Here is a 21102-nt window from a genome sequence, read left to right as displayed (position 1 = left end):
GAGAAATACAGGGTTTTTATTTATTTTTTTTTAGCATGTTGCCATTGTTTTATTTAAATTCAATATATATTTTATCAAAGTACGTGTCCTTAACTTAATTCGTCTGAAATTTTGAGTGAAAATTTTGAGAATTGTGGAAGTTATAGTCCTTGCCGCAGAAGTCCTTTTTTCATTAGAGGCTTGCGGTGAGCAAGAAAACAAGAAAACGGCTCAACGAAAAAAAAAAAAAAAAAAAACTACGTTAGTATATAGTGTTACCTAGTTCGTGAACGAAGGATTTTACGAAAAAAATTTTTTACAGTTACAGTGATTATTTTTTCAAAAAAACCGATTTTTCGAGGTCTAATAATTTAGTTTTTCGCCCCAAAAAAATAGAAAAATTTATCGAAAATAAAATTCCTTCGTTCACGAACTAGCTATTGTATCTACAAACAATCCCCCAAAATTTCAAATCGATCGATGTAGTGGTTACCGAGATATCGTGCTCACCGCAACGACCTTTTTTCAAAAATGCGATTCCGAGATAATCGCGGTTAAAGTTTTAGGTGGACATTAGGTAGTCATGCACACCGTGCGCTATGAACGGCTGTATCTTAGGTTCTAGTGCCCCGATCTCTAAAAAATTTTGCAGAAAAATTGTTGAAAGTATGTACATCAAAAAAAAATCATAAAATTTTTTTCGATTTTTTGATTCTGAAAAAGGTATATAACCCCTTAAATTGCACAGAATTGATGGCTTTGGTTGGTCTTACAAATTGATAAACAAACAATAAATTGAACATCGAACTGGTAATAAACACGTTGGTAAAGTATATTCGAAGTAAATCCGATAAATTGATGGACATAATTTCTCCGTTAAAATAATACCTTTTAAAATGAAATGGGATGGAGGTTGGCTTTTAAATTCCGTAAAATCAACTTCTTTCGTCAGTGAAAATTTTGTTGTTGGCCAAAGTAAATTAATATTTAGATAAACAAAGCCAATAAGTAATATTGCCATTTATTTTGATATTTATTTTCCTAGAAATCATAGTAAACATGGCTTTCTCAACTTAAAAGCAAACTTTTCGTTGTTAACTTAATCTGCCAAACACAAACAACTGCTGCCAAATAAATTTATATATTAAGAAATTAAAGTCACACCACAAACATGGAAAAGAAACCAGTTAAGATTTACAATGAGGACCGTCAGAATTTCGTGGCCACTCGGATGAGTCTGCCGCTTTTTATGGTGTCTCGTAAGTTTGACTTTAGACGTTAAGCCTAGGATTTTAAATATTTATTTATTACGACTTTTTTTTTTAAGGCAACCGCATAAAAAAAGAAACTTTGCCGCGTTTGCAAAAGCAATTCAAGTTGGCTGGACAGCATTACAATGAGGATTGCCAGAAGGGTAAGACTTTATTGAATTCTGAAATATGTAGATTGGTAACATTTCTTTCTAGAGAACCGTCGAGAGGCATTTAGCACGGCCACTTACGATCACTATCGTCACATTACGGGCTTTGATAAGACACCTAAGAATCCGTATCCAGAACGGCGACCTCTTCACATCAATCGTTCGATGACAAAATGGAGGGGCTGGCAGCTGCCTCCGAATCACTATGGAGTCCCTCCGGAGCCTTTCCTCCGACTGAAGGGCACCAAGGGCTCCGTCTTCGCCAAGCCGCATATAAATCACAGCCGGGTGTCCATCAAGCCACCTCCCTACCACTTTTACGAACTTCCGGCGGAAATCGAGCGGCTCTTCAAGCGCGAGAACTTGCAGAAGGGCATATTTTTATCGAGTAAGTGATTGGAAGCCAAATAAGTTATAATGATATACAAGTGCTTGCCCAATAAATTGTGCTTTAAAATTTATTTAATATGTTTATTTATTGATAATTGATGTTGAAAACATATTTTTAGATGCCCGCGATCGCCGCCCCACAACACACCTAATGATCTCCAATCTATCGGGATGTTGGCGGGATCCCAAGGATGCTGGACCTTGTGACACTCATACGGATATCTATGAGCTGCAAGCCAATGCCACTCCGGTGACGAAGACACCCCGTCCAAATCCTCATCTGTTTCTGCGGCAATCCTGTGTGCCCACAAAACCAAGTCTCCTGATCCGCCGGCACATTAGTATGGAACCAGCTCCAGGACGATATTGCACCAGCTATCCAAACGTTTGCCCTTGTCCGGCGGGAAAGACCAGTGTGCCGGGTTTGCAGTTGCTGATTGATGACCAGAAGCGTTTGAAATTTCGACGACAGCCATTTGAGAGTATCAACCGAAAGCGATTTTGTGAGCCAGATTGGCGGCATGTCGAAGGTCAGGGTCACCGGCACATATTCCAAATGGGAAAGCGGGACAGGCCGAAGCCGCAGAAGAAACCAATTGCTTCCAAGAAACAGGGAAAGCCAATCAGCATGTTCGCCGATGCCAAGTACATCAATATGCTGAGTCAGCCGCAAAGGAACCCCATTTCGATCAGGGGATTCCCAGTGCCTCCTTATGTGCCCAAAATAGTCTACAACTGTGCCGCAAAGAGAATCATGAGGAAACAGTTGAAAAACAATAAGAAGATTGCCTTTAATAGTGGACAGGAGCGCTGGAAGGATGGCGAGCGTCCTTTGCAGTTGACCTCTCGTCAATTGGAGGCAATAAAGCAGAAATTACCACCAGAAAGGCGACTAATGGATTATCCTATTGAATTACCCGAAGTTATTCCCAGTAGGTTGAACCAAGTTCCCGATCATCAAAGGGTCACTTACATGCCAAAGTTGAGAAAGCGTCTCTTCAAATTCCTGCCGATTCCCGGAGCACGAGTTTTGGTCACCGATAGTGATATTCGCCCGGATATAGTTTTCGATCCGGAGCATCCAACTGGACTTTACCGCCGCAAGATCGACGAAACCGTGTTCTTCAGGGATTCCGTTTTGCGAGCGATGGAAAACAAGGAGGAATTGCCACTGGACGCCAGTGTGACCAACTTGTCGCAATCGCAGTCCCAGGAGCGATCGGCTCGCCCTTCGATGGCCCGGGGAACGGTCACATTGGTGGATCCGGCGGATATGAAGAGCGCTTCCCGTGTATCGGTCCATGGTTAAAATAACTCGGGCACTCTGCTCCACGTTTGCGTGCCAGTTTAAAAATCTTTTTCGTTTTTGATTTATGGTCCACGCTTGAGTGAACTCACATGGCCACGCGCAGCCAAGAAAGGAGCTCAGCGATGGGCCAAGGAAAGCGGCCCAAATGCCTTAAATAAAGATGAGAAAAATTATTCACTTGGAAAATCTGGTTTGGTTTTTAATTGCAAAAGGGAGTAGTGATGTCGATTCAGTGCGCTTTTTTCGTTAATATATTGCGTGAATTCCTAATTTGGAGATTTTATTAAGGAACAAGACTTCCATATTTCAACTTAAATTTTTTATTTATTTGTAGTTTACCAGCGGTGTATTATCATTTATTCATAAAATAATAAATCTTAAAATTCCTTAAAACGGTTACTTTGTAAAAAGACCTAGCTATCTTTTAGCCACAGTTTTTTCAGCTCTGGCAAGCTACTGCTGGACTAGAGTTTCCTCGCCCTTCCGGTTTTTGCTTCCATAAAACGGGCCAAAGTAACTTTCGACCATAAAATAAATAACTTTTTTAACTGTCCATCTCTGCGCACTTCCCCTTCGAACCCGCAACCAAACTCACACACACTCGCACACACACACACATACACGAAGACAAAAAGGTCAAAACGAAATAATTAAGTTTTGCAAACGTTTTGCGGGTAACTGGAAAGCCGGAGAAGAAGGAGCCGGATCCGGGTGTTCTCTACGTGTGCCCCGCTACATGTGGCCATTAAAATGCTCGTGTTATATATCTCCTTGCTTAGATTGTAAAACATAATCTGTTATCAATTATTTTAGCTTCGTGGCCTGACTGGCTGGATGTGGATGTGCCACAGAAAATGGGTCGTGGGCCAAAACTTGCAAAGCGCTCGCATTGCATTTTGGAATGGGCTTTTTGGGGGTGGCGGGGAGCAAAAGTTTCCAGACCCCACACACACTCACACACACACACACACACACTTGTATTTATGACTTGGTTAACAATTCTGGCTGCTAAGCAATTTTCCTTCTCTCGATTCCGCCATAAAATTGAGCAATCTAATCGATTATCGAATTGAGCGAGTGCACCCGGCCTAATTGAGTTCCACGAATGAAAGTCCCAACTCAGCAGTTCTAAATTCTTCGAAATAATTCCGAGAAATGTCATCGGGGAGTAAGCGATGAAAAACATCTCAATTCATGAATTCATTTTAATACTTTGGATATCAGCCCCAGAGCAATTTTTACGTATTAAACGCTTTTAAAACAAACAAATTAAAGCAAAATTAGCCGACACTAACGATCAAAATTAACTGAAGAATGGGTCTTAAAAGATTCGTTTCCTCGATAATGCGCAAGTCCCCAATCAAAGCGTCCGAACCCGGAAAATTGGTCGCCGGTTGCCCATCGGTGTTCAGCGAAGATGGCACGTGGAGTGCCAAGTTTCAGCATCAGAAGCCACTCCCACTGTCGATTCCTAGCGAGGGGATGTCCCAAGGACACATCTACAAGCAACCGTCTTCCAGTCTTAAGGACACCAATGACCCGACAGCCTTTAAGCTCTCGCGAAAACGTTCTTGGCTACTGAGACGCACGGTTCCCTCGTAGGACTCGTGGTCGGAACTCAAGGAAACCAAAATCCAGTAATGTCAGTTTAGGTCCTCAGATGTGTTTTCCAGTTGTCACACGCCAGCATGCGAAGTGTATTGTATGCTATTCCAAAATCAATAAAAAATATGTTTTAAAACTGGGAAAGAAATTCGTACAAATAAATAAAAATACACCTAAGGAGAAAAAGATTAAAAATTCTTCCAGTACTTTTGAAATCCTCGTATGATCTCTTAAATTTAACCAAAAATAAATTAGCTTTTAAGGACTTGTATTTCAATCTAAAATAACCAAGTAAATAAGTTCACCCTCCATTTATTCACTGCCCTTTCTGAAGAAATTGAATGCAACTTTTGTTTACCAGCAGCTGATTAACAATGGCAGCAGGAACCTTGGCTATATGGGCATGTCCGGAATCCGAGTTCCCCCTGCCAGAAAAAATTATTATGGTTAATGCCTGTGCCATTGTCGTGTTGCCCCGTTTCTTCGTCTCCGTGCCTTGTTGTGCAAATATTTTACACGACACACGGAGCCGCACAAAGCCAAAGCGCACAAGTAAAAGTAAATTATAAGCAAAGGCAACAATAGTGGCAGCAACAGCAGGAGTTGCAACAATGATGCAGTGCCATGTTGAAACGCAACTGATTGTGCGCGAAAAGTTTTTTGTTGATGCCACGCGCTGGAAAAATAAGAATGAGAGGATTTCGCACAGTAACAAAAAAGACAGCGCCGGGCTTTCAGTTAACATGACTTATTATTAAGGGGGCAGAAGTGGGAGTGGCAGTGCGGGCTCAGAATCTCAGACTTTGCCAACTAGTTCAAGATGAAGTTGCGGTGAAAATGGATCACAGCGAATGCCATATAAATGAAGGCTGCACGGTCTACTCTTTTGTAATGCGTCCAACAACGAATAACTAATAAGTGAAAAAGATACGCTGTAAATGTAAAGTATTTATCACAACTAAAAATAAATTTAAGAAAGATTTGCAATTGTTGCTACAATGATATTGATATTTATTAACGAAAAGCGTTATTATTATTTAATTTCACACTCCAAAAGAAAACATTGCCCTAAAAAGCAGACTATACTTTTTTACTACCTGCACGGAGTGGCAAAAAGTGGATTGAAATAAGTAACTAAGTCTGCTTAATTTTGTACCCAAATTTTTTTTCCGGTTTTTGTTAATATGATATGATTTGCATTGATTTTTTTAAGCTGATTAACAATGCGCTTAATTTTTGTTTTCAAAAGCATACTGTAGGGTATCATTTTCTTCGCTTTCCTATACCATCCTCTGGTTGTCTTCTCTTGTTCTACGACTTACTTTTGTGTGTGAGTCGGCCAAACAAATGAGCCACGACTCTGCCAGGGATTCAGTCTTCTGGCTTTCTTCCCAGCCCCCATTTGCCATTTCTTCCACCAGCGCTTTCTTCCCAGTCGCGCTCAGCATGGTGCAAAGTCTGCATTAGTCTATGAAAGTTGGTTTGCGCGTCTTTGGTGCCCGTTTCTCCATTCTTTGTCGGCGGTTTTTTGTTTTTCGGTTGGCTTTTGTTTGGCTCCTTGTTGCAGATTTCTTTCCCGCTCCGCACGAAGTGGGTCATGAGGTCGTGGCGTTTGCAAATTGCAGTTGCCAGCGGGGGCGGGTCTTTGGGTCCTTTTTTTTCGTTTGTGTTGGGCTGTGGCGCTCCTGTGGTTGCACTCGCTGTGCGTGCGTCGACATGTCGACTTTACATTTTCAAATAATTTCTGATTAAGCATGGGAGTGGGTCTGAGCCCCCACCTCCCCCCCCTGCCTTTTCCTGAGAAAATGCTGCGACCCCTGCAGTGTGACAAACGAAATGGGTGCAGCGACCATCTGTCCTGCTCCCACTCCTTGTTTCTGTCCCTTTCTCTCTTGCGTGGGCTCTTCATGGCAACATGCTGACATATTGCAGGGCATAATTTACCGTTGCTCTCGCCTGCTATTCCTTTTTGTGCACTTTTTCTGATTTCTCCTCGCCTGTCGCCGAGTGCAACTAATTTTTGTTTGTTCGCGAAAAGCCACAAAGATTTATGCTTGAGGAATTATGCTTTAAAAGTTGAGCATATGTCTTCGTTGTTGCTCACCGGCTTAAGTAATTTAATACACTTTAATGCCGACTCACTCTTACATTTCACTCGCCATCCCACTCTGCCCCATGTACATAATGTATATTTAGTGTATGCGCATATAAAGGACATGCATTACGGCAGTTAGAGTGGGATAGAAATATAGGTAGGGGGGAAGGGGGCGGAGGTTCCGGGGTAAGCAGCAAAATGTTCATAAAAATGCAAATGTGCAAAATGGTAAGAGAGAGGGAAATCATAATGAAAGAGTGAGCGAAAAGAAAAGGCGAAAACACATTTGAGCCAAAGGTTGCCATTTGCACATGTGTGTTTGTGTGAGTGAGTGTGCGAATTAATGTGTTACTGTGTGCGTGAAAGCGCGTCACTTTTTGCGCTGACATTTTAAGTGCATCTTTGTGAAATATTTAAACAAAGAATAATTACACACGGCATTACGAACTTAATGCGGCTGAGTGCATGAAATTCTCATATCCTTGCAAATAAATGTGCAAATATAAATGCATATGGGAATGCGGGGTCAGGGGGCAGCAAGGTGAAGGCTATCGGAGTTGGTATGAGATGTATAAGGTCCTCGTTGTTGCATTAGTTCTTGTTTGGAAATATAGGCAACGTACTAAAAAAAATAATAATAATATTGAATTAATAAAGATAATTTTTGTCAATTAAAGTAATGATATAAACTCATACTTAAAGATGTTAAAAAGGAATCATACCCTGAAAAGCTCGTGCTTTAAAATTCACTCTTCCAGGAGTTTTAAAAGTAAACAGAAATCTGAGAAGATGTCAACATTATTTTACCCTCGTCCAATACCAAATCCACACTCGAAGGCTAATAGATAACTACATTTCGAGTTAGTCGAACAATTTGGCCAACTAGTTGGTATGTAAAACGATTTTAAATTAACGCTAGGCTGTACAAATTGGCCAGCATGTTTGGCTGCAATTGCATTTTCCGAATGCCAAGCTGCATCAGGTTGAGCCACCCGTTCCCCATTTTTCCCCACCCATTTCTCCACTGCAGAGCGCTTGTTGTGACAAGGACTTCGAGATGGTTACCCATGGCTAAGCTAAAGTTATGGCGATTGCAGTTGGAAATGCACACATACTCACTGACACACATGGCAGGGAAAATCAGTTCGAAAATTGAATTCGACTGACGGGGAAAAGGGGGAAAGGGGTTTTCCAGATTGGGCTGCTGGCATACCGAGAACTCAACTGGAACTCCACTGGCTGAGTGGACCCGAAGTGACTTTGTGCTTGCCATTGACTAAAACAAATGGGCTCCACAACATCTTTTACTGTCAGCTGCAACTTGTCGCTCTGTCCATTTGTGTGTGCCACTCCCATCGAAGTAACCTCCCCCTTTCCCCCTCCCCCTTTGGTATATAAATAAAATAAATATTTATATTGAAATGCAACGCAATCGAGCGCAACAGAATTGAATTTCGGAGCTTTGCTTTTGGCTTTTTGTGCCTTTTGCCTTTCGGCCTTTGACTTGTCCGCAGCTACTAGACTGGCCAACAGGACGAATAAGGATCTGGGGATGGCGATTGGTGAGCTACAGGGCAAGATGAGACGGGCAGCGATTTTAGTTTCTCAAATTGAATTTTGCGAACTTTGTTTTGGCATTTAATTGCATTGCAAGTTGCGTTGCAATTCCAATTGATTCCGAATGAGCTGAGCGCTGCAGGTGAAGCGGCTCCAAAAACGTTGCAATCCCATTCAATTGGATTGTCTTTTAAAGCGTAATACGAAATAGTTTTGCTGTTAGTTAGTTTACACAACTTATGTTCATTTAAAATTGTTTGTTTACTTCGCTTGCCAGGTTGACTGGGCAAACTGAAATAGTGACAGAAAATAATGCAGTGAGGCAATAATACCTCTGCGGACTTTCTAATCCCTTAAAAGCTGAATCAAATAAATTAAATGAATATCAGACTTTTGGTATTAAAATAAACTAGCAACTGTGAAACAGTTACACAAGCAGAAACAAATACAATTACATAAGTACTTTGTTTAAATTTGTGTAAATCTGTATCTAAGTCAAACATAAGCCATTTTATAAAAGTATTAAAGGCAAATATTTAACTTGTTTTGATTTGTTTGACTATTTACAAAATATGTAACTTAAAGGGTTTTAAGTATTAGGTAAGGATTACACAAGAAAAAGGTTTCACAATCAAATCAATCGAACAATAATTAAAAAATGTTCTTAAAGATTTAAAATTTTAACTGAAAACCTTTGGAATAACCTTGCGTGTGTCTTTTAACTTTTGTTTAGCTTTTCAAAGTCTGGTATCTTGGATTTAAGGGATTTCGCAAAAAAACAGGCAGTGGAAAAATGTTTAACATGCATTATGCAGTGGTCGTGGGGGAGGAATATGAAATTACATTACTCAACAAACAAAGCAACAAATTATCATTTAGATAATACTTTTTAGTGCTTTTCAGCACTCGCCCTCTCTGTCTTTCTTCGGCTCTCCCTGTCTGTCAGCCTTTCACTTACCTAACGCATGGAAATTTTTCCATCTGCATGCATTTTCTTTGTGATACCCCCAGAGCAGCGGAGCATATCAGGCAATCCGCTCACCACCGCCAGTGGAATTTTTCCCGGGATAGCCGGCATTCCTCATCCCATTTGTGCTGTGCGGAAAAGCGCGTAAAGTAAAATGTAAGTGGCATGCATGGGAAAAAAGCACAAGGGAGATGGAATGTGGCGAGGCATGGGTAACATAATACGCGGAATAACAAACGCGGAAAAGTGCGCAAAAGCTGTCTAGAGTAGCTGCCAGCCAAGGAGATAAAAAATGTAATGTAATAAAATGTCCCTAATGTTCGCTTTACGTCTTTGTTTTGGCTCCTTTAAAGGATAAAGCCCCGCCCCCCTGCGAGGGGACTGTTGGGGATCACGAGCACATAAAATTGATTAGTGACAGAAACTGCTGGCTTGTCACAAAACTTTCCGGAATACAATTTTTGCAGCGCAGCTAATTATTTGCATATTTCTTTTACCTGGCCAGACGTGCGACAAGAACTCCCGGAGTTGGTCCTAATTTGAAAGGTTTTTCTTTTGCTACTTACCCGGGGCCAATGCCACATTCCCTTCGCTTGCCACAAAGACAAATGCAAATGTCAGCAGAGTGTTGGCAACTTTTTCATTTTGCAACTCTGCCAGGTCTTGGGTTTTGCAGTTGTCATTTTGCGTTGCGCAAATGTCAAACTTATAGACGCTAAGCCACGTGCCAGGGGAGAAAGGGCAGGGACCCCAGATGCCAACTACCCCGGCCACTCGCCATTTTCCGATTTTCCCCCCATCCCTCACCGCCACCTCCACCTTGTTGTTACTCTGCGTGGCATGCCAATGTTGCACGTTCAAATTAACTTTAATGAACCCAGTTTAGTTGCAAATGAGTTACAGAACTCGAAAAACACATCGAGACGTGTTTAGTGAGCAATGAACGGCGGAAAGGTGGGGGATTCGGTTAGCCCAGGTGGCTGCTTAAAAAGTACTTTCAGGTGGTACTGAGGTACACGCATCCAAACTGCATTTGATTATGGTTTTCCTTGGGATGTCAGAAATAGAATAGAATGTAGGGTGCAACAGTGTAAATTACAAGAACATATAGGCTTTAAATAAAGATAAATACGTCCTAGTCAGCTTTGGTTGACCAAAACCCATGATTCTTTTCTATCTAGAAACATTTATTGAACAATTTTCATTCTCAAGATGGCTAGATTCATTACTTTACGTCCACACAATCAGGATAAGAAAGACTTTCATCCAAATTGTAGATATCAAAAGCAAGAAAGGATTTTAAAACACGCAGCAGTATCAAGGAATAAATGTCAAATTTCAGCTTGTGACAGCTCAAAGATTGCAAAAATTTCCGCGCTAAGGTGCCTGAAACAAACTTTCTTTGGACAAGGACAATGAGATAAATATTTGTTGTGGAAAACAAAATAAATAAATATGCGGAAAATCGGGACAGGACTTTCACTTAGCTGGCTGCCCAACTTTCGTCGCCTTTTCCTTTCTGACAGTCATGCTTATTTATGGCCCGCGAGTTGAGAAGATCCTATCCAATGTGCCTAGATTTTTAAGCCGCGGCAATTTATTGGCCGACTGTGTGCCGATTAGCCAAATATCGAGATTAGGCCTAAATCAGCATCGACAGGCAATCCAATTTCGTGGGCCACGCGAAAAGGCTTATGGACTCGCTGGTTTTCTGGTTTGCTGGCTCGCTGGCGGTTCGTTGACTTTTCCGGGCTGTGGGCCAACATCTAAGAAAAACAGATATTGAAATAACACCAAAGATAGATGCACAGCATGGGCAAGTGTGTGGGCCTGCCAAAAAAAGTGTGAAAACCGCAGCAGCAAACTGACAAAATGACAAAATGACTCTGCGACCGACGGACTGCCCGACCGACTGTTTTGGCCAGGTCTGCTGGTCTGTTGGTCTGCTGTGTGGTTGCGGTCGGTGTGGCAACAAATGCGCATGTGGCAATTGATTTATTCAAATGAAATCACTGCAAGAAAAGCAAGCCAAGGGAGCTGCGGTCGGCATCAGGTAACTTATGCACTTAGGCCAAAATAAACATCTGGCTTGCTGGCCACACAATTTAAATGAAACATATTCAATGCGTTTACTGGAGATTTTCTCCACAGAAAAGCCGATATTTAAAAATTTACATTTATTGAAGCCAATTTTTTTCTTGTTGCATTTGTTTGAAAAAAGCATTTGTTTACTTCAAAACATTTTGTTTTTCATAATAATTTAATACAAAAGGTATTTAAAATCCGAACAAAATATAATACAAAACAAATTTAATAAACTAGCGTTTGGTTGGTCGAAATATTATTCAATTACATGTCTTTATTTAATATTTAATTTAATTTGTAGGTTTGCTAAATTGTATTTACAACAACCTGTACATGTTTTTAAGTAACTTAATAACAAAAGTATCATGTTACCACCACACATGTTTTTAATTAAAACCGATTTTCACAGTCATTAGTCTCTGAATTATTGGACTCCACTCCATGCTGCCAAGAGTCCATTCCAACCCCAGGCTCCCACTTGAGCATCGATCCAGTTGCGGAAGGCAGCCACATTCGTGTAGACACCCGGATATTTGGGATTCGCGCATCCCAATCCCCAGGATACGATGCCGTAGAGCCGGGCAGGACCTCCCTGCGCTGGAATGCCCACCAGTGGTCCACCGGAGTCGCCTTGACAGCTATCGCGACCCGGACGAGCGGCACAGATCATCCGCTGGGTAATGGGCAACACCTGGCGATAGGCTCTCCGGCACTGATCCGATTCCACCAGATCCACGTCCACGAAACGGAGAGTGGGCGAGACTCCTCCCCCGATTTCTGCACTCCCCGTTCCGCTCTCCTCCGCCTGCAGTCCCCAACCGCTGACCACCAGACGGGTGTCCATGGTAGGTGGCTCCACTAAGGTGGCCCGTGGCACTGGCTGCAGGTGCTCGGTGAAATTGAGCCTGGCATTCAGGATGAGCAGCGCCAGGTCGTTGTCATGGCTCTGGGGATTATAGCCACCGTGGGTGATCACCTGCCGGAGGCTGAGCAGGTGACCCCCAGTCGCATGCTCACCGGAACCCACTCGCACACTGTAATCCTCGGTGGGGAAAAGGACCTCGAAGCAATGGGCCGCCGTTAGCACAAAGTGGTCACCGATGACGGCGCCACCGCAGATGTGCTCTCCGTGCAACTGGACGGATACTTGATAGGGAAATTCTCTAATGGTGGTCACCTCGCCGCCCACAATGCGTCCCTCCTCGGCGGGAGTGGGCGTGGCAGTGGTAAATACCACCAGAACCACTAGGCTCCACAAAAGTCCAACTGAGAACATTGCACCGTCTGACTGAAAAGTACTTCCGCGTCTTGGCTTTATATCATCGGCAATAGGTCGCCACTTATCGGCTTGTCAACAGACTTTGTAATTAAATCTGTTTGCCGTTCGCCAATTGGGGTGAATTTCCCCTTATCTCAAAAATATTTGCTTACTCACGAAGGTGTCACAATTCAGTTATCTGACTTTGACCCAATAACCTTGGCACTTGTGGATACAACGGAATGTGACTGGCAAATACGGCTTTTAATTTCTGTGATATTTATGACTTAATTATATGTAAGAAACAACGTAAAGGATATTTCAACTTCACAACATCACAAATCTTGTATTTTTGTTAACAGAATTAAAAAAACTCTCTTTAAACTTAATTTAATAATTTTTAATATAATTGCAAAGGAAGAAAAATAGAAACGTATTTGTAATTACTTTCTACCGAATCAAGCTTATACCGTTAAAATGCTATTATTTTAATAAGATTAATTTATAGTGTTTTCTACATAAACATCTGATATGTTTTGAAAAGTACAAGCCAAAAACGAGATGTACAGATTTAAGTTAAGTTACGTACAATCCAAAATAGGAAGCCACAAACAACATACGAATAGAAAGATAAAAGAGTGCTCTTCCACAAATGTGAGTTTCCACTTTCCGTGCATTTGAAGTAATCCCGTCGGCAGAGGAAAACGAAACCCAATTAGACAGGCTGCATAATGTTCAATTACACAGGTTTCCACAAATTAAGTAAGCCGGTCCTTGGCAGGCGTCTCACAAATCCTCGGCTCTTGGCCAGGATAAGGAGCAATATATAACACCCCTCGAGGCCCTAGGGGAGTGGAAAAGTTGATTCAGATTCAATGAATATGTTAACAACTGGGTGCCGGGCTAAGCTGAGACATGTGTATCTGCATTATTTGCATAGAGTCAGTCAGTCTACTATTTCATTATGAGATAAAACAACCTGCTCGTCTGGCACTTGCAGCAGCAGCAGCAACAACTTATTAGTTTAGACAAAAATGAATTGCATAAATATTCTGGCCAAGGACCAGGCTCTCTCTCTTCATTCCGACCTCCAAGATACGGGAAAAGGGACATTTTGCCGAATATCTGGGGCAGGCAAGTGTCAGTGCGGGCAGGCACTAATTGTTTCATTTTGCTTGCCAGACAGTAAACAATTGCAGAAACCACAAATATATGCTCGTTTTTGAGCACATATGAACCTCTGCTGGGTTTACATTTTAACAAAATTCAATTTGCTGCTGCTGACACGTGAGGAGTGAAGGAGTGGCTTCTCCACATGCTAATTGCCTGGCCAGCAATTAATTAAACGTGGCAGTAGTTAATAAAATGCAGGACAAGAGATTTCCTTGTATTTCTTGATTCATACATAATTCAGACGATTCAACAAGAAAGTTGAACAATCGCTTCGCATGTAATGCAACACTTTTTGTCGTCACACTTTATGTTTAAAATATTATCGATACGCAAGACCAATTTGCAGCTGTTGAACGACATTTGCTCAACATTTTTTAAAAATCGAAGAACATGCAGATCGAAAAATATGGTTAACCCCTTATGAAGACTAAAAATATTAATATTGAGTTATATTACGTATATTAAACATACATTTATTTTTTAAAGGAATAGAAAATCATTTATCCCAATGTTAAATTTTCAACTTCCAATATTCTATTATCCTTTTGTATGAGATTAAAAAAAATAATCCGAGTTTGTCAAACCTGCCAGTAATTTTACATCGTCTGCGGTTTGTCTTTGTTTTTTGGTAGCTTTTTATTGTGAAAATTGTTCAAGTTAATTGCGTGTAATTGAGAATTCTCTCAGAAAATTCGTCACATAACTCTCGTCGGGACATAAATCTTGTGTTGGGGAGCGGGTAATGGAGGGGGTTAATTGCAGGGTAAAGAACATCAATTACCCACAAAAAAAGTGAAAAGCCGTGCGGAGGGAAAAAGGGAAAGGAGGAGCGAAGGAGGAAAGCGTTTGCCGCAAACCCCGTCCGCTTTTCGTCCATAAATTATGCAGTCAATTTTTTTGTCTTTATTATAAAATGCGTGTTTATTACGCCATAAAAGCGAGAGCGAAGCGTGGGCGCCGAAAAAGTGTTGAGAAGTGTGGTAAAGTGTCAGTATTAAGCGTGAAATTAATTACAAGCGCTTACTTAGGTTAAATATTTGAACGAAGCCTTAGCGCGACAACACGGAAAAGGAAAGGAAAGCCCCCGAAGGAAAGTCGAGTAGTGAACTCCGCCGGACAGGACTCTTTTACTTGGCCAAAAAGGAGATGCCGTAAGACGAGCCACTTTGTCAGCCGAAACTCCTCTTCACTCGACTCTACTTCACTGGGTCCCCAAAATATACTCTGGCGTTTTTCCCCTCCCCCTTTCCCCCCACCCTCTTTTTTCGACCCCATTTTCCGGGCTTTCGTTTTTTTGTTTCGCTTTAAGCGCAAGTTGAACATTTCATTTGTCATGCTTTTTGCTGCTGCTGTTACCTGGCTTCCTTTTCCTTTCACTGCGACATCATCTCTCTTCCTCCCACGCATATGTTGCGCCAAAGTTTTTGACTGATTGTCTGGGACAGCAGCAGCAACACCAGCAGCAGCAACAGCAGCAGCAGCAACATCAGCAGCAGTAGCAACAGCAACACCAAAAGCAGCAACATCGAAGAAATGCTAAAAAATGTATGCTAACGGCAGCAGCGTCGGTGGCATTGCTAACGGTAAAGTGTTGCAAATAGCTTTTTTGCGTTTTTGAATAATTTATAAGATGTGTTTACTCATGAAACCAAGTGACTAAGTGTTGCCAACGCTGGGTGGCTGGGTGGCGAAAGTGAGGCGGTCGGTCAACTGATGGCTTGGCAAATGAAACACGATAATTTACTTAGGTGCAATGCGGTTGTTTGTTGGCGGGCGACAACTTGAGATATTGCTGCGAACAATTTGACTGGACTTTGAGCGGAAAGAAAAGCTTTTACCGCCAATCTGAATAAGTTAGGCATACCATCTGCCACCGGCTGCAAGGTCCTCCGGCTTCAACCATCACCCCATTTCCACTTGCCACTCGTTTTGCTAATTGTGCTCATTATCTGCTAAATGTGCGCAAATTTATGTGACGCACGCAGTTGCCTCACCAACTGATTTGATTACCCGTACGTGGAATGGAGAGTGCATGTAAAAAAAAGGAGGGGGAAGGTGCCAGCCCAAATTGAGTCGGTCTACCTGGGCCCACAAAAAAAAAAAAAAACAGAAAGCAGGAGCGAGGGAAAAAACTCATAAAACATGTAAAATGCCAAAAAAAGGAAATCTACTCCCGGCTCACTCTTTATTTTTTAGGTCCTGCTGGCGGAGCTCATTAAAAATTCGTAGAGCGTTCTATTAAATGTTCATGTTTTGCATAAAAATAATGTTGGCTGAAAAAAAATAAAGGCAAGCGGCTACAATGTGATGAGCCCCATTTGCTGTGCGTGGGCGAGGTGGAGGATTTTCCATGCCATAGTGCTACATGTGTGTGTTTTGCGGCTTGTAAATTCAATTGATTCTACAACGTTGAGGCACTTAATTAACTCATCTTATGACACCCCTTCCAATGAGCTGTAAATTGTGTGAATGCTTTAAAGTTAACTTCCATTAAATTTAAAAGAGAACAAAGCCTTCATTTTCATAACTTTTTTTTATAATTCAGTTTCAATTGCGGATTTTCCAGAAACCTTTAAAGTCTCAATGGTCAAGAAACTAAACGGATAAAGGTGTTTATTAAAGATGTTCTATATGTTATTGTTAGGCCAATCAAACCTATAATTTGTCAGCAGGAACAACAGCAATGACAAAGATAAACTGCAATATAAACATATAAATCAAATCACAAAAGCCACAAAAATAGCCGAAAATCGAAGGGCCGAGCGGTATTTCGAGTAACTCAACGACTAAGCAGGAAATGCCATTGAAAAACACGTAATCACATAGCACACACCCATACAAACACACACGCACACACACAAGCAAACATCCAAACGACCGAGGGAGAAATCATAGAATTTCATTTCAATGCTTATCATATTTGTGAATTTTTTTCTATTTGTATCCTAGGGGGTCGAACGGTGGTCAGCGCATACGAATGCAAAACGGAAATGACATGAGGGATAAATCAGGAAATTGCTAAACATCAAATAAAGCTGATACAGCTATGTATTGATGTACGGAATCGAATCGAATCGAATCGAATCGAAGGGAATCGAATAGAATCGTATCGAAGCGCTTGGCTTCTTGCTTGCAGGACAAACGTTCAACGGGCGATGTCAACAATTCAAAATCATTGCAATGATGACGGGGCAAACAGCTGTGGCCGTAGCTGCTGCACAGCGAAAAATTCAATTTTGAAATATGACATCCGGCGGCTGGGCAGGCTGGACGGCCACACGGCGTATACTTAACGCCGCAACGCTTCAGTCAACAGGAGCCGGTAGCGATTGACATGGCCCCATTGTTCGCCGGCTTTTTAACTGCTAATGTTACGGCTCCAGCCAACACGCCAGCCACTGCTGCCGACTGCTTACGGCTGCTGACTGTCGACTGCCGACTGTCGACTGCTGGTAACTGAATCCTGCCTCCTGCCTCATGGATCCAGCGTCATGGATCCTGGATCCTAGTCAGCTGCAACGCTGCAGTTTTCTGTCAAACAAGAACTGCCAATGCTGGCGGCTCCTGCCCTTTCAGTTGGAGCTTGTGGCGTTATAGAGTCAACAGCGAAGCTTTTGGCTCTGGCCAATTATGGCCAGGAGCAATTTGAAATTTGATAACTGCGATGGAGGTAATATTTCGCTTCTGGACGCATTTTTATTGACTTTGTACGTGAACATGTATCGTTTTAGGTGGTAATGTGGATCAGAAACACACTTACTTCCAAAATAGTTTTTAATGCACATATTTTGTTTTTGTTTTATATATTTCGAATTCAAAAAAATCTTTCCTTATTTATTTTCTCTTAACCCTAAAGTTTGTAAATTTATAGTTCAGTTTTAAATTCAATGCATAACTATTTTATTTAAGAACGCAAAAATTGTTATACCAATTTATTGGTTAAAAAAGACATAAGTAGCTTAAGGTGCTTATATTTGTTCACACTTAAACATATTGTATTACCAAATTTTCTGCATTACACTTTAAGGAGTCACTTGATATATGAAACTTATATCAAAGAATTATTTAAAACTGTAATTCTAGGAAGTATTTACGTAACAGTTTGCACTCGTCCTAGATCATTTATCAAAGGAACGGGTTTTATAACCAAACGGTTGGGTTCCTTTCAAAATGTCGCCTCCCACTTCACATTCCTCCCATTCATTCGGTCGCCACCTTCAAGAGCGAAAAACTCTGGTTGCAACAAAAAAAAAAAACGGTAAATGGCTCTCGAGCTGCGGCGCTTTGGCAACTTTAAGTGAGGCACGGCACAAATTGTTAGGCATCGCTCCTCCCTCTCTCTCTCTCTCTCTCTCTCTGTCTCCATCTCGCTCACTCCCATCTCGTTGTCAGGCTGCGGCTGCAAGTGGGAGTGAGACAGAATGAGAGAGGGGGTGGAAAATTGTGCGAGTAAGCAGCGCAAATTTAATTACACTTAATTAAGTGCAAAAAATTCGTACAATGCTATTAAAATGTGCTTCAAAATGGCTTTGGTTTTATGTGTATGCGTGTATGTGTGTGTGTTGCGAAAGTGTGTGCCAGAGTAGTTTGCTTGTCTGTGTGAGTGAGCGAGTGAAAATGTAGTTTGCATTTATTAGAACATTTTTGTGGCAGAGCCATAAAAATGCTTTGCTGTACATTAACTTCTTTTTTTAACTGGAGCGATAAAGTTGTTGGAGATGAAAAAATCACGATGAGATATATATGCTTCAAAAACATCATAAACAAAAAGTTAATGGAAAAAATATTTAAAAGTAAATAATGTCATGTTCAATTTATTGTGTTTTATAGTTGAATAAACCTTTACGTTTATTATAATTGGAAAATAATCAATAGCTTTTTTTTTAGAAATGTTTTCGTTTTAACATTTTAACCTTTGATTTTTTGACTTTCTAGGTTTGCAATGAACATGCTAAATAAAAGAAGGAAGCAATTTTACTTTTTCTTCCTCAACAGAATGCAAATGGATATAGACTTTTACAAGTTCTTGATCTCATTATAATCTTTTTCAGCAATCATCGCTGGTAAGGCTCTTATAATTTTATAGTAAACGATGGTCTAGCATGCTGAATTACCTTTCCGAGGGCTTTTAGATAGATAGCCCGAAACAATAAGAAGCATTAAAATTTTTTTATTGTTTTCCATGGGGGTGGCTTTATGACTTATTTTCCTCCGCTGCTATTACACATAATTTCTGGCCGCTCCAAGAAAATATATATTTCTCTTATTTATGAGTTGTTGCCGCTGTCCGTTTGGCGTTGTTGTTGGTTATTTTGGGTTTAGCGCGTTGACAGCATGTGGCTGGAACGGCGGCTACTTAGCATCATCGCAGGATGCTGAATCCTTATTATCCTGCCACTTTCCAGTTGTCGGTCTTGTGGCTCCTTCTCCTTCTCCTCCTCGTCCTCCTTCGTCTTGGTCTTTTGGTCTGTTGTTGCTTTGGCTCTTGGCTCTGACGGCTGTTGTTATAAGCCGCTTTTAGCCGCTGCTCTGACAATCCGCGTCTGCTGCTACTTATTTTGATTAAATTTACATAATTTTCTCGGCCCCGTCCCCCCAAAAATTCTCTTAGTCCGTTTCACTTGCTAGTATTTTTTGGGTATATTTGTTTCCTCTCTGCAATCTTCTCTTATCGCTGACCCATTAATGCATTTTCCTCGCTAGCGATATTTGCGCAATCTTTATGTTAACTCGATTGCCAATATCGTGTGCAAATATTTCAACAGCTTGCCACCAAAAAAGAGGACTTTGTAACAGTTCTCAGTCAATGCCACGCCCCCCAAAAACGCCCACCTACATCCACTGACATTCCGACAGACAAAAGCGCCAGTTGAGTGTATAATTTGCGCTTTGTCTGACTGTCAACACTTTTAACCCATTTTTGTTGGTTGTACATTTTCGCTATGCAGACGGATTGAGCACAGTGGGAAATGCAAAATGTTTTGGATTAAAAGATTTTTAATTTTTTTAAATAAAAATACATAAATAAATAACAAAATTTAATATAATATTTAACATCGGTTCGAAATGCCAAATTAATGATTTATATAGTGTTGACTATCTTAACTTAAAAAGGAAACATTTTGGTACTTATTTCTGTTTGACTTTTACTTTTATGAGGTCAAGCTTGACCCATTTTCATTTTACCGTAACCACTGTTGGTTCACAAGTAGTTTTTTGTTCATTTGCTCTTCAGACCAAGGATCTGTGCCTCTCTTTCCTTTAAAGTTACTTTTTCCCACACTGTCTTTATTCCTTTCCAAATCCAGCGAGCAGTTGAAGAGCCACAATTGCAGTGCGTTGAGCATTAACAGTTTTTCCGCCGGTTCGCTTTGCTTGGGCTGTTGGCTGGTGAAATAATATTTGCGATCATAATGGATTTTGCCAATTTGAATATTATTACACACGCACACACTGGAGATTACACACAGGGACTTCCACCACAAGGGCAGGCAGTCAAATTTTTCGTTCAAAGTTGGCAAACAATTTTCTTAAGTAGTCAACGCTCGGGGTAGTTTAGATTTTGCATACTCGCATGTGTATGCAGATGAGTTTTGCGAGAGAACTTCATTTGCTGCTGGGGAAATTGATAAAAAATTTTGACTAGTTCTCGAGTGGGAAGATGAGTGAGAAACGGAACGGAATGGAAGGCCAAGCCATCCGCCCAGTGACCGAGTTAATAATGAAGTGCGTTTGCCAAAAGTTGAATTGCAAAAGGGAGGCGGACAGGCGGGCTGGCAAAGGCGAGGCAAGATCACACAAAATAATAATGCCGATGGGCAAACAGTGTATGGCATATTAGCTGGAGTTTGCCGCAGACCAAACATGGCTCGCTTTGCCAACCAGCCAACCAGGCAACAACCAACAACCAAGCAACCAACCAAACAACCAACAGACAACCGGCAACCATCAGCCAGTTGAGCAAATGCAAACATCGGGCGCATTATCATTGCCGGGCAAATGACGTACAGAGATTAAATATTTGCCCGGCTCTGTCTGGGCACAACAAGCAACACTGTGCGGAGGAGCTCGGCAGCGAGTATCATCCGCCCAGTTGGCTGGCATTGCGCATACGACATGTAGCCCTTGCTCAAATATTAAAAAATAAGCAGCCAGCAAAGCTGAAGGCAGGACGGACAGACGAATTCCTCGTTCGCAGCCTTTTCGCCTGGCAACTATGGCACATAATATTCAGTGCGTTTATACATCTATTTCCTGGCCCAAG

At 41.4% G+C, this 21102-nt stretch overlaps 3 protein-coding genes across 3 annotated transcripts; 2 read left to right on the top strand and 1 right to left on the bottom strand.

The window, feature by feature from the left end:
* Positions 1-1062: 1062 nt before the first annotated feature.
* Positions 1063-3284, top strand: LOC108094967. The gene is made up of 4 exons (XM_017195830.2): positions 1063-1238; positions 1307-1393; positions 1446-1787; positions 1909-3284. The coding sequence occupies exons 1-4, from the start codon at positions 1151-1153 to the stop codon at positions 3096-3098; spliced, it is 1707 nt and encodes a 568-aa protein (XP_017051319.1). The 5' UTR covers positions 1063-1150; the 3' UTR covers positions 3099-3284.
* Positions 3285-4284: 1000 nt separating this feature from the next.
* On the top strand, positions 4285-4847 carry LOC108094803. Its single transcript, XM_017195574.1, has one exon. It carries the CDS (start codon positions 4413-4415, stop codon positions 4698-4700), a length of 288 nt encoding a protein of 95 aa, XP_017051063.1. The 5' UTR covers positions 4285-4412; the 3' UTR covers positions 4701-4847.
* A 6984-nt stretch (positions 4848-11831) lies between these two features.
* On the bottom strand, positions 11832-12683 carry LOC108094791 (trypsin alpha-3). The gene has a single exon (XM_017195563.1). It carries the CDS (start codon positions 12681-12683, stop codon positions 11832-11834), a length of 852 nt encoding a protein of 283 aa, XP_017051052.1.
* Positions 12684-21102: the final 8419 nt, after the last annotated feature.

This window comes from Drosophila ficusphila, unplaced genomic scaffold, assembly GCF_018152265.1.
Source record: "Drosophila ficusphila isolate 14025-0441.05 unplaced genomic scaffold, ASM1815226v1 contig_414, whole genome shotgun sequence".
Taxonomy (NCBI): domain Eukaryota; kingdom Metazoa; phylum Arthropoda; class Insecta; order Diptera; family Drosophilidae; genus Drosophila; species Drosophila ficusphila.
The sequence above is the reverse complement of the archived record's forward strand: the minus strand, read 5'-3'. Positions and strand labels throughout refer to the sequence as shown.